The sequence below is a fragment of the Rana temporaria genome, chromosome 8, assembly GCF_905171775.1.
Source record: "Rana temporaria chromosome 8, aRanTem1.1, whole genome shotgun sequence".
Classification (NCBI taxonomy): domain Eukaryota; kingdom Metazoa; phylum Chordata; class Amphibia; order Anura; family Ranidae; genus Rana; species Rana temporaria.
In genome coordinates, this window is record NC_053496.1 from 127,643,208 (window position 1) to 127,657,267 (window position 14,060).

A 14,060-nucleotide genomic window follows, 5' to 3' on the forward strand; every position below is an offset into this window, starting at 1 on the left:
GAGGTGAACCTGGAGGCAGGTGATCCAATAGGGCTCAGACGATCCATCAGGGATCTGGGTGACCGGATACTGACAGGTTGTATGTTGCAAACTGTCAGTCGGTGACCCCAAGCTAACAAGTCTACCTGAGGAGGATTCAGGCGAAATTGTGTTTACTGGGAGGATTCGCTCTATCGTCCATGTTCATGAGTATTGGGCCTGTGGCAGAGGTCTCACTGCAAACCTAAATCTTATTAGAGCCAAGTCGTGGCAGAGACTTGTTCCTTCCCAGAAGTTCTAGGTGATGCCCTGGTTGCCAGGCCTGTGAGAGGGACATGTCCAGGGGCACTACATCCACTCCGGCTGGAGTGGCGACGAAGCAAAAGCTATTATCCTGAAGCAGGACTGCTTCGCTTATCTAAAGGCCTGAATCTGTGAGTTCTCTCCTTTCACCAATCTATCCTATCTACCTTGAGTTGACTGTTGGTCATGTTGGACCAGTAATAAAGCACAGAAAACGTCATCCTGCTGTCTGGACATTCCGTCATTTACTCTCTTCACCATCCTCTCCTTCATCATCATCCCTAGACACATCACAGAGGTAACATAATCACGCCTACATATGGATAAAAAAAAAGATAGAAAAATGTGATTGTCTGTGTGGACGCATGCTCGGAAGCATTGAACTTCATTTTTCTCAGCACGTCGTACTGTTTTACGTCACTGCGTTTTGGCACGGTCGGATTTTTGACTGATGGTGTGTAGGCAAGACTGATGAAAGTCAGCTTCATCAGATATCCGACGAAAAATCCATCGGATTAGATTCCATCAGATATCCCATCGTGTGTACGAGGCTTAACACATTTCTTAATACCCTTTTAAAGATATATCTAGTCTTGAAAAAGAACATAAACAATCTCCAAATAATTCTAACTTATTACAAAAACTCAACAACAAGAGGAATGAGTTTAGGTGAACTTTAACTAACCATGACAAATACCTCAAACGACTGAAATTGAATTATTACTCCCAAAATAATAGGGCAGGCAAATTGATAGCCTCTGTACACAAACGCTTTCTCTGCTCCTAGGTCTGGATGCAGAGAAGGCATTTGATAGAGTGCATTGGAACTATACAGTAGAAGACTCTGCCAGAAACTTTTCATGCCACAGTTGCATTAGTACACGAAAGTCTGGATCCCAGAGCCCAGATCTCCGCAGAGAGACATTACAGGCAAACCTAATTTCTTCTTTACACGAAGCCCAGGTACCACCCATCTTAGGCTTTTGATATCAACCCGAAGTATGGATCCGGTTATAGCTCCTAGGCCTCCGCAGACAGACCATCAAAAGAGCACTTTCTTCTTAGCACATGTTTAACGTGACCAATCGCCCTAGACACTGGTGAAAAAACTGAGGCACTCTCCATTTGGGAGGGGTTATATAGGGGAGGAACTCAATTCTAATTGGGTTAACCAGTGTCCAATCACCTGTGGTGACTACATAACCCATTAAGTAATTAAGGCTTTGTGTCCCGTGATATATGAGCAAGAAAGGGGGTATTACACAATGACACTTCTAATGCTGTTATAGATGGAGTCTATATGATCAGCAGCACCCTATTTTTTTTCTTTATATTATTTTATCTGCAGTAGTAGTAAACTTTTTGATTTTTACTAAAAGGAGAATGCATGAAACACACGCATGTTCCAAAGATATAGACATTGACCTTGTTTACCAGGTACAAAGTTCCAAACAATCCAAAATAATCAATATTCTCGCAAATAAAATGACCAGAAGTCAAAAAGCTGGTTTGTTGAGATATCAGTTTGGTTGGAAGCAGATTCAGACACTAAACCGAAAAACCGAACGATTACAACAACAATTAGGTAAGTATTATTTTATCACGTTAACTTAGACATCAATTTCATTAGTATAGCATTGAACAATAAATATATGTAACTAATGCCTTTATTTTGTCACAGGCTGAACAATGAATCCTCTTACAAACTGTCTATGCATCCTAGTTGTTGTGGCTGTGGTTTTTAGCCTGAGTTATTCAGAAACACCAGCCATGTGTCCAGGTTTAAATGGTAGAGATGGAAGAGATGGGGCTAATGGCCCAAAGGGTGACCCAGGTAAATTTTATTATTTTTTACTTTAACTTTATTGTCAACATTTGTTTGAAATACCCATAATTTTTTAACATTTAGTTATCCTCACGCAGTGGTGTTACATTATTATTTATCAGGCTGGCATGAAATTAAATGCTTAATACAAATTTCTCAACGCTTATTGGTACAGTGTATAGAAAGAGACCAGAGAAATGTTGCCACTTTTTAAAATATATGAACATGTTTTACCAAGATGATACATAGTTTCCAGCTGACTTAGGACAAGCAATGCCTTCATGGATCTTACAGTAATAATAATGCTCCTTGCTGTGCATTTCAACATTGCTTTTACCCCAATGAATCACTTCAGAGCTGGCTCTAGGCATTTTGAGGCCTTAGGCAAAACTAAGACATGAGGCTCCACTCACGCCCATAGTAGGAAAAATAATAAAAGCGATCAATATAAATGAACTATATTAGTATAGGGGGAGGGTAGGTTTAAAGTACACAGGTCAGTAGGGTACAGTACAGGAGGGTAAGTGGACACAGTACAGTGGGCAGGAGAATACAGTACGGGAAGGGCGGGGGGCAGGAGGGCACAGTACAGGGGATAGGAAGCTGCTCTCACAGATCCCACCTATTCTGGAAGGCTGTCACTGGGCTAAATCTACACTGGAATGATAACTCCCCTCTGCCTTCCCCTCCAGAGTTTTTTGCTCTCTTGCGGCACTTTGCTTGTATGGTTGGGATGTGTACTGCACCATTCACATGGTATGAATAGGAGGGTCAGCAGGGATTGGTGCAGAACACATCTCACCCACGCAGCAATAGTAAGAGGCTCTTCCTCTGGGTTCTTTCTTAGCCCCTGAAAAAATGGCAGTGGGAGATGGGGCTGGGAGCTATGGGGTAAGGGAGTAGGAGGAGGGTTGAAAAAGGAGTGGGTAGGAAATGGGGAGAGGAGAACTGGAGTGGCAAGGGGAGAAAGAAAGAGGAGGATCAAGAGAAAGAAAGAAAAAAGACGAAGGGACAAAAAGGGAAAGAAAGAAAGAAAGAAAGAAAGAAAGAAAGAAAGAAAGAAAGAAAGAAAGAAAGAAAGAAAGAAAGAAAGATAAAGGGACAAAGAGAGGAAGAAAAATGAAGGGACAAAGAGAGGAAGAAAGATGAAGGGACAAAGAGAGGAAGAAAGATGAAGGGATAAAGTAAGAACTAAGGATTAAGGGAGAAAGAAAGAAAGAAAGGATGAAGAGAGAAAGAGAGAGAGAAGGGAAGGAAGGGCACCCCTACATCAGTGTACAGTGTACTCAACCGGTGGCAGGAGGGACTGAATGGATGGACTCCATCCTTCCTTTCCGTTTGCTGGGGTTTAGCTTGAATCTTCCCACCCACATCCCCTTCTCTTAAGTAGCAGAACAGTGTCTGTCAGGGAGAGCGGGTGGGGCAGAGATGGAAGAGATGGGGCTAATGGCCCAAAGGGTGACCCAGGTGAATTTTATTATTTTTTACTTTAACTTTATTGTCAACATTTGTTTGAAATACCCATAATTTTTTAACATTTAGTTCTCTGACATCGGGAGAATCGCTGGGAAAACATTTTCTGACCCCGCCCGCCGCACAAAATTTGAGGCCTGAACTAGGCGGCCACGAGGCCCCTCTGATCATGAGGCCTAAGGCGACCGCCTAATTTGCCTTATTAGAGAGTCGCCTCTGGAATCAAGAGTCTTGTATGTGTTCCTGATTGTATGATATTTCTGACAATATATACTCCTAGCTGAGCATGATGTGGACAAGCTTGTGCTTCAATGCTCGAGCATCCTGGACTGGTGTCCAGCCTGCTTTTATTTGGCACTTACTGTGTGGCATTTGGTGCCACTGCAGACAGTCTGCATTCTTTAGACTGGCTTCTAATAGTTAAATGGTCATTTTAATTTTGTACATACTTTTAAACATTTTTCTATACTGTCCATCCCTTTTCTTTTGTTATGTGCGTCCTTTAATAATGTCACACTCGAGGGCCCCTTAATCAAAAAAGTTGACCACACTCCTGGGCAGAGACCTTACATCAGTGGCATTTACTTAAAGGGTCACTAAAGGATTTTTTTTTTAGCTAAATAGCTTCCTTTACCTTACTGCAGTCCTGTTTTCATGTCCTCATTGTTCGTTTTTGCTATGATGTTGCTGTAATCCTTCTCTGTTCTGAACAGTCTGTTTCCTGATAAAAAAAAGTCATGGGAGCTTTCTTTCTGTGGCACTAATCAAGGAGGTGTGATTACTGGGTGTCTTAAACCCCTCACTTTAGTTTTACAAACCATCACTGCCCTCTATTGGCTCTGTGTCTCTGTACTTCTCAGAAGCATGAAAAAGCATGCATAAACGAAACTGAAACTACAGGTACATTATATGATTGTTTTTTATCTATTTTTAATCATTTTTAAAAAGGAATCAGTTAACTATTATGTCTCTATACCCTGTAAACAGTCATTTCAGCAAAAATGTTTCCTTTACAACTCCTTTAACCACTTCCATAATTTTCTCCCCCTTCCTGCCCAGGCCAATTTTCAGCTTTCAGCGCTGTCACACTTTGAATGGGAATTGTGCGGTCATGCAACGTACCCAAATTAATTTTGATATTTTTTTTTCCACAAATAGAGCTTTCTTTTGGTGGTATTTTATCACCTCTGTGGTTTTTATGTTTTGTGCTATAAACAAAAAAAGAGCAACAATAAAAAACAAAATATATATATATATATTTATCAATTTTTGCTATAATAAATATACCAAGTAAAAAAAAATCCTCAGTTTAGGCCGATATCTATTCTTCTACATATTTTTGGTAAAAAAAAAAAAAAAAACGCAGTAAGCGTATATTGATTGGATTGCGCAAAAGTTATACGCCTGAAAATAGGCTTCATCCGACCGACGTAACTTTCCTACGCCGGCGTAGAGTGGGCGCATATTTACGCTGGATGTATTTGGCGCACCCGTTGATTTTCTATTCACATATGCAAATGAGGGAGATACGCTGATTCACGAACGTACGTCCGTCCGACGCAGTGCGCGTAAAAAGTCCTACGTCCGGCGTAAAGTTATGCCCCATAAAGGAGGTGTAAGTCAGCAGCATCCATGCAAATGGCTGCACCAGGGAACACAAGCCGACGTATTTTACGTAGTTTACGTAGGACGTGAATATGACTAGGCATAGGTTACGTTCACGCCGTAGGCAGTGATCCGGCGTATCTTAGGGAGTAGTTCCCACTTCCAATTACGACGACTTACGCCACAGAATCCCAGCGCAGATTTGGCAGCACTGGCTTTGTGAATCCAGTGCTTGCCTCTCTGCGCTACGTCGGCGTAGCGTAAAGGAGATACGCTACGGCGGCATAAATATGCGCCGATGTATGTGAATCCGGGCCATAGTGGGGCAGATCCTCAAAGAAATTACGCCGGCGTATCTGTTGATACGCCGCATAATTTCAAATTTTGCGCGTCGTATCTTTGTTTTGGTATCCACCAAACAAGATACGACGGCATCTGTGTTAGATCCGACAGGCGTACGCCTTAGTACGCCGTCGGATCTAAGATGCAATTTTCCGGCGGCCGCTGGGTGGCGTTCTCGTCGTAATCCGCGTCGAGTATGCAAATTTGCTTTTTCCGACGATCCACAAACGTACGAGCGGCCGTCACATTCTTTTACGTCGTTTCCGTTCGGCTTTTTCCATCGTATAGTTAAAGCTGCTATCTGGTGGTGTACTCAATGTTAAGTATGCCCGTCGTTCCCGCGTATAATTTTGGAAATTTTACGTTGTTTGCGTAAGTCGTCCGTAAATGGGACTGGACGCCATTTACGTTCATGACGAAAACAATGACGTCCTTGCGACGTCATTTGGAGCAATGCACCCTGGGAGTTTTGACGGACGGGGCATGCGCAGTTCGTTCAGAGCGGGGAACGTGCTTCATTTAAATTAAACACGCCCCCTACTCGCCGCATTTGAATTCCGCGCCCTTACATTGCGAGAGATACACTACGCCGCCGTAAGTTACGGCGCAAATTCTTTCAGGATTCAAAGATTTGCAAAGTAAGTTACAGCGGCGTAGCGTATCTCACATACGCTGCGCCCACGCAAATGTTCTATTACTTTTCTGGGGACAACCCAAAATTTGGGCTTTTCTTTTAGTTTCATTTTCAATGATAATGGTAAAGAGTAGGGTTGTCCCGATACCACTTTTTTAGGACTGAGTACAAGTACCGATACTTTTTTTCAAGTACTCGCCGATACCGAATACCGATACTTTTTTTTAAATGTGTCCCCAAATGCAGCCATGTACCCCCACAAATGCAGCCATGTCCCCCCATATATGCAGCCATGTCCCCCCACATATGCAGCCATGTCCCCCCACATATGCAGCCATGTCCCCCCCATATATGCAGCCATGTCCCCCCCATATCCAGCCATGTCCCCCCCATATCCAGCCATGTCCCCTCCATATCCAGCCATGTCCCCTCCATATCCAGCCATTTCCCCCCCATATCCAGCCATGTCCCCCCCCATATGCAGCCATGTCCCCCCATATCCAGCCATGTCCCCCCCATATCCAGCCATGTCCCCCCCATATCCAGCCATGTCCCCCCCATATGCAGCCATGTCCCCCCCATATATGCAGCCATGTCCCCCTTACCGTACATGCTGCCGCGCCGCCGCTTGGTTAATACGGGCGGGGAACATTACAGCTTTCATTTGAATAGCTGTAGTCTTTTGCGCCGCGCTGCGTATAGACACTCCCCCTTGCGAGGGATTGGACAGTTCACCCGAGCAAGGGGGAGTGTCTATACGCGGCGCGGCGGGAAACACTACAGCTATTCAAATGAAAGCTGTAATGTTCCCCGCTCGTATTAACCAAGCAGGGATGCAGCGGGATGCGGCGTAGCGGCGGGATGCGACGGCGTCAGCGGCGGCGGGGGGAAGTATTCTATTTCGGTATCGGGGGTATTTGCGGGAGTACGAGTACTCCCGCAAATACTCGGAATCGGTCCCGATACCGATACTATCGGTATCGGGACAACCCTAGTAAAGAGCACAAAAAAGGTGAACCCCAATAACGGGCATAGACAACAATAAAAACTGACAGGTATTCTAAATTGTTTCCACTCTATCCAAAGCCTTTAGTTATACTTTAAACAATATATATTGTATCCATTTCTAGAGCATACAGATTGCAGACTACCAATAATATTGTTACATGTTCTCTTGAGGTGTGCATGGAGAGCCTGGAATTCCAGGTGAAAGAGGAAACACAGGTCCTCCAGGGAAAGTAGGACCAAAAGGCAATCCAGGGGAAAAAGGAAATACTGGAGATACAGGTAAGATTATTTGTCTGAATATATCACTGAATTAATCTTCATTTCTGTGTGAGACAGAGCAAGGACGAGTATAATAAGCACCAGGATTTGCTATGGCATCGCCTGTACCTTTACCCAATTTTTTTTTATATGCCTGAAGAACACTGAATATATGCATTCTTCATAGAAATTAGAGGATTTATATTTGCTGCATTTAGATGGCTACAGCCCACCCTATTTTCTTGCTGGCGTTCATCTAGCATCATCTAGCTCTTTCGGACTCACCAGCATCTTTCCCACCCTTCTCATTCATTGTCTTTTAGTCTTTTCTATCATGGAGATATAGCACCACGTGTGAACATTATCCATGGCAGTCTGAATGTAAATACAGCCTGGCTAGGAGTGTCCAAACCTCCAGACTGACTTCTACCCATTAAAGCGGTGGTTCACCTGATTTTTTTTTTAAAGCCAGCAGCTCCAAATACAGCAGCTGCTGACTTTTAAAAAATGGACACTTACCTGTCCAGGTCACCCGCGACATCGGCAGCTGAAGCCGAGCGGTAGCTCGGCTCTCGGCTTCCCCCGCCGCCATCCTCAGTAAGGGAATCGGGAAGTGAAACGCTGCTGCTTCACTGCCCGGTTCCCTACTGCACAAGCGCAAGTCGCACTGTGCAGTTCCCACTGGTCCCCGCTGTGTTCTGGGAGACAAGTGTTTCCCAGAACACAACGGGGGGACGGGGACGCGGAGGGGCCAGACTCCCGCGGGAGTCTATACCCGGAAGTGGTGCAAATACCTGTTTTATACAGGTATCTGCACCCCCTCCCCCCTGAAAGGTGTCAAATGTGTTGGAGATTCAACAAACTATAGCTTAGAATATATCAAATGCAGTTTAGATAAAGGACACAAGATGTCGCTAATGCTCAATGATATGCTATGCTGTGTTCTTTATGATATGTTGTATTTTCTGTCCCACAGTGATGTACTTGTTGTTTTCTTCTTCCTGCTTGTAGTCTGTATGTTCTTCTTACCATGATGCAGAGAGACATCTTTGTCTGTGTGATGATGTTCCAATAAAGAAGCCAGTTCCTGATTACTACACATTGTCTGATCTGAATTAGACTCCGCTGCACCTATCAATCATACTCTGCAACAGGTTATGGGCCCAGAGTCCGGATAAAGTCTTATGACCAGGTGCGGCCTAAGCAGAACAAAGCCTTAAAAGGAAGACAGCGTGGCTGATGCGGAGATCGACATAAAGAAGCTTTCCAGTGACATCTCCTATAGACAAGTAAGACTGTTTATATATAAAGGAGGGATAAAATGGCCGGAAACTCAGAGCTTAAACTCTGTGTCAAAGCTGAATAATGACAATTACCAGCTATGGAAGTTTAAAGTGGAAATGCTGTTATCCAGAGATGACTTGTGGGAGGTTACCACTACAGACAGACCACAGGATAATAATCAGGACTGGGACAAGAAAAACAGACAAGCACGTGCCACAATAAGTTTACTAGTAGAAGATGATCAGCTCATTCATATACGCAATGAGGACACAGCGAAAGGCATGTGGGATGTACTGAAAAGACTGCATGAAAGATCCAGTTTAAACAACAAGCTGTTTATGCTGCGGAAACTTTACAAAATGAGACTTGGCAGAGAACAGGACATGCAGGAGCATATAAACGCAATGCTGGAAGTGATTGCGCAACTCAGATCAATCGGGGAGAATATAACAGACCGTCATTTTGCAGCCATGTTATTATGCAGTCTACCTGAGGCCCCATACACACGGGAGTATTTATCCGCGGATACGGTCCAGCGGACCGTTTCCGCGGATAAATCCTCTCGAGGATTTCAGCAGATTTTAATGCGATGGAGTGTACTCATCATCGCATTGAAATCCGCGCCGAAATCCTCTGGCGATGACGTGTCGGGCCGTCGCCGCGATTATGACGCGGCGACGTGCGCGACGCTGTCATATAAGGAATTCCACGCATGCGTTGAATCATTGCGACGCATGCGGGGGATCCCTTCGGACGGATGGATTCGGTGAGTCTGTACAGACCAGCGGATCCATCCGTTGGGATGGATTCCAGCAGATGGATATGTTCTGCATGTCAGCAAATATCCGATCTGCTGGAATCCATCCCAGGGGAGATATATCCGCGGAAACAGATCCGCTGGCGTGTACACACTATAGGATCTATCCGCTGAAACCCATTTGCTGGGATTTATCTGCGGATGGATTCTATCGTGTGTACGGGACCTGATACATACACTGCATTAATCAATGCACTGGAGACACGAGCCGAAACAGATCTGACGGTAGCATTTGTAAAAATCAGGCTCATAGATGAGTATCAGAGAAGAAAGGAATTAGTGCATGACTCCACAGAAACCAGCACCGCTCTCAAAGCTACAGACGCAAGATTACATAGGAAAGAAACCAGAGTGTGTTTCAGATGCCACAAACAGGGACACATAAAGAAAGACTGTACTATATGGAGAGCAGAGCAAATGAGACAATGTCCCTCTTATGCTAAACAAAAGGTCAAAACAACAATCCATGACCCAAGGGAAGGCAACTGGAATGCCACATTTAAAGCCACAGGCAACAATAAATGCCAAGACTGGTGCATCGATTCAGGGGCAACCAGTCACATGACGAGTGATAGAAGTTTCTTCACAGAACTTGATCCGAACAACAAAGAAACTATTTACCTTGCAGATGGAAGCAAAATACATGCAGAAGGATGTGGGCACGGAACCCTTGTATGCCCTGATGATGCGGGACACAATTTAACCATACCAGTGAAAGATGTGCTTTATGGGCCAGATTCACAAAAGAGATACGACGGCGTATCTACTGATACGCTGTCGTATCTCTGTTTCTAACTATGCGGCTGATTCATAGAATCAGTTACGCATAGCTAGCCCTAAGATCCGACAGGTGTAATGGACTTACACTGTCGGATCTTAGGATGCAGTACCGCGGCCGCCGCTTTGGGGAGTTCTCGTCGTAAACCAGCGTCGGGTATGCAAATTAGCACTTACGGAGATCCACAAAGCTTTTTCCCTTCGTTAAGTCGCCATAATGCCCTGTACACATGATCACTTTTTGTGATGACATTTTTTTTTATTTTTTTATCATGAAAAAAAATGAAATTTTTCCAACTTCATCATTAAAAATGATGTTGCCCACACACCATCGTTTTTGAAAAATGATGAACAAAGTGACGGCACTCTAAAGGGGAAGTTCTATTTGCCTTGAGGCTGCTTTTAGCTGGTTACTTGTTAGTAAAAGACGATTTGCGCTTTTTTGTCTGTTACAGCGTGATGAATGTGCTTACTCCATTATGAATGGTAGTTTTACCTCCCGTCTCAAAACTTGCTTCTGGGCATGTGCGGGTTTAAAACATCATTTTTGCCCACACACGATCATTTTTTATGACACAAAAAATGACATTTTAAAAAATGACATAAAAAATTCAAGCATGTTCGATTTTTTTTTTTGTCATTTTTCAGAAGACATAAAATGACATTTTGCCCACACACGATCATTTTAAATGACATTTTTAAAAATGTCATTTTATTTCATCACAAAAAGTGATCATGTGTACAGGGCATAAGTGTTAGTTTGTAAAAGGTACCCTATCTTTGCGACGGCAAAGTGTAAAGTTAGTACACCATGTAAAAGTGTACCCGTCTTTCCCGCGTCGCTGTCAAATTTTTTTTTTTTTTTTTTCCCGGCGCAACTCTTTTTTTCCCGACGCAACTTTTTTTTACCCGTCGCGATTCACAAAACCTCGGCGCATCGTAACTTCGCGCAAAGCACGTCGGGAAATTTGCATCGGGAGCATGCGCAGTACGCCTAATTTAAATGGGACTCGCCCCATTTGAATTGGCCCGCCTTGCGCCGGCCGGATTTAGGATACACCGCCGCAAATTTCCAGGTAAATGCTTTGTGGATCGGGCACTAACTTGGAAAAATTGCGGGGGTGTAACTTAAATCGGAAAAGTTACGTTGCGCCCGGGCTACGTGAATCTGGCCCTATGTTCCTAATCTAGAAGGAGGACTCTTATCTGTGAAGCCTCTAACAGCCAGAGGACTCACCGTGAAATTCCAAGGTGACAAGTGTTCCATTCTAAACAGCAAACAGACAGTAGCAAGTGCCAAGCTGGATGATCATCTATATCACCTCGACACAGTGAAGGAAAAGGTGAGACTATGTACACACAAGCACAATGACTGTATACATATATGGCACAGACGTCTAGGTCACAGACACCCAGAATGCATACAGGAACTACAGAGGAGGAATCTGACAAGGGATCTCATAATATCCCCTTGTCCAGTCACTGTCAAATGTGAGTGTTGCATCAAATCCAAAGCTACAAGAGCAACACTTCCCAAAGTCAGTCAAAAGAGAGCTTCAAGACCACTTGACTTAGTTCACAGTGACGTATGTGGTCCCCTGAACCAACCAACCAACACCTGGAGGCAACAGGTACATAGTGACTTTCATAGACGACTATTCAAGATATACAGTCACCTACCTAATGCAACACAAGAGTGAAGTTTTCGACAAATTACAAGACTATATAACAAAGACAAGTAACAAGTTTCAGAGGAAGCCTCTCATACTCCGGAGCGATAATGGAGGTGAATTCACAGGAGGTAAGATACAAGAGTACTTAAAAAGGCATGGAATAGAACATCAAAAGACAGTTCCGTGTACACCAGAACAAAATGGAGTAGCTGAAAGAAAGAATAGAACTCTGACCGAAATGATCAGATGTATGCTGACAGATTCTGGACTACCACAAAAATACTGGGGTGAGGCAGCAATGACAGCTACATATTTGCAGAACAGACTTCTTTCTAGAACAGTGGAGAAAACCCCATATGAACTATGGCACAATGAGAAACCAAGTGTAAAACATCTAAGGCCCCATACACACCATAGAATCCATCCGCAGATAAATCCCAGCAAATGGGTTTCAGCGGATAGATCCTATGGTGTGTACACGCCAGCGGATCTTTATCCGCGGATATTTATCCCCTGGGATGGATTCCAGCAGATCGGATATTCGCTGACATGCAGAACAAATCCATCTGCTGGAATCCATCCCAACGGATGGATCCGCTGGTCTGTACAGACTCACCGGATCCATCCGTCCTAAGGGATCCCCCGCATGCGTCGTAATGATTTGACGCATGCGTGGAATTCCTTATATGACAGCGTCGCGCACGTCGCCGCGTCATAATCGCGGCGACGGCGCGACACGTCATCGCCAGAGGATTTCGGCGCCGATTTCAATGCGATGGTGTGTACACGCCATCGCATAGAAATCTGCTGAAATCCTCGAGAGGATTTATCCGCGGAAGCGGTCCGCTGGACCGTATTCGCGGATAAATTCTCCCGTGTGTATGGGGCCTTAGAGTTTTTGGATGCAAAGCATTTGTCTACATACAGTACCTGAAGAAAATCGCACCAAGCTCCAAAACAGAGCATTTGAAGGTATCTTCGTTGGATACAGTGACAATGTCAAGGGTTACAGAATCCTAAATCCCAAAACAGCCAAGGTTACCATTAGCAACAGCGTAACTTTTGTTGAAGATTTAAGAGACAATGTAATGACAACAGTAGAAGCAAGAATACAAGAGAAAACTGACATTGACCAGCCCATCTCTGTAACTTCTGAACAAACAGTTGAAGTGAGTGTAGACTCAACCAGTACTGAATAGCAGACACAAGAAGGCTCAGACACAAAAATGAGACGGTCAACAAGAGAAAACAAAGGTAAACCACCTATACGTCTCTCATACAAAGCAAGTACTGCCAGTATCAACGAACCTGTAAACTGGGAAGACATATCTCAACTTTCAGAACAAGAAGCAACTAAATGGATAAAGGTTCTGAGGAAGAGATAAAATCCATGCATGACACTAAAACATGGACACTTACAGAACTACCACCCGGAAGGAAAGCCATAGGCTGTAAATGGACTTTTAAAGTGAAATACAATGCAGATGGCACAATTGAACGGTACTAAGCAAGACTAGTAGCCAAAGGCTATTCTCAAAAATATGGAGAGGACTACGATGAGACGTTTGCACCAGTAGTCAAGCACACTACAATATGGACTTTACTGACAGTAGCCGTCTCAAGGAAAATGCAAGTAAAACATTTTGATGTGAAAACCGCGTTTCTACATGGCGATTTAACAGAAGAAATCTACATGGAACAGCCGCCAGGATTCAAAGATGAACAAAGGTCAGACCTAGTATGCAAACTTCGCAGGAGTATATATGGCCTAAAGCAAGCAGCCAGAGCGTGGAATATAAAAATAAATGAAGTGCTTACAGATCAAAACTTTCAAAGGAGCAAAGCAGACCCCTGCTTATACACAAAGAGATTGGCAAACAGATGGGTCTATATGCTTATTTATGTGGATGATATCCTGATTTGTTTTGAGCAAGAAGGGGATGAAGCAGAAATACTTGAAAAACTAAATCAGCACTTTGACACCAAAGACCTCGGCAACATAAAGAATTACCTCGGCATCCAGATCGAGAGAGAGGAAGATGGTAGCTTCCTTCTGAATCAAAGACACAAAATACAAGAAAT

The 14,060-nt window shown here is 43.9% G+C and overlaps 1 protein-coding gene across 2 annotated transcripts in view; it reads left to right on the plus strand.

Annotated features, from left to right (window-relative positions):
• The first annotated feature begins 1,755 nt into the window (after nucleotides 1-1,755).
• LOC120909061 (pulmonary surfactant-associated protein D-like) overlaps nucleotides 1,756-14,060 on the plus strand; it is a 36,899-nt gene continuing 24,594 nt past the window's right edge. Inside the window, exons 1-4 of one of the 2 annotated variants that reach the window (XM_040320686.1) lie at nucleotides 1,756-1,867; nucleotides 1,964-2,077; nucleotides 3,536-3,574; nucleotides 7,341-7,448. In XM_040320686.1, the coding sequence (XP_040176620.1) occupies nucleotides 1,972-2,077; nucleotides 3,536-3,574; nucleotides 7,341-7,448 (253 nt within the window). In that variant the 5' untranslated portion in view covers nucleotides 1,756-1,867; nucleotides 1,964-1,971. Of the gene's footprint in view, nucleotides 1,868-1,963; nucleotides 2,117-3,535; nucleotides 3,575-7,340; nucleotides 7,449-14,060 lie in introns of both variants that reach the window. The other variant, XM_040320685.1, reaches the window with a different exon arrangement.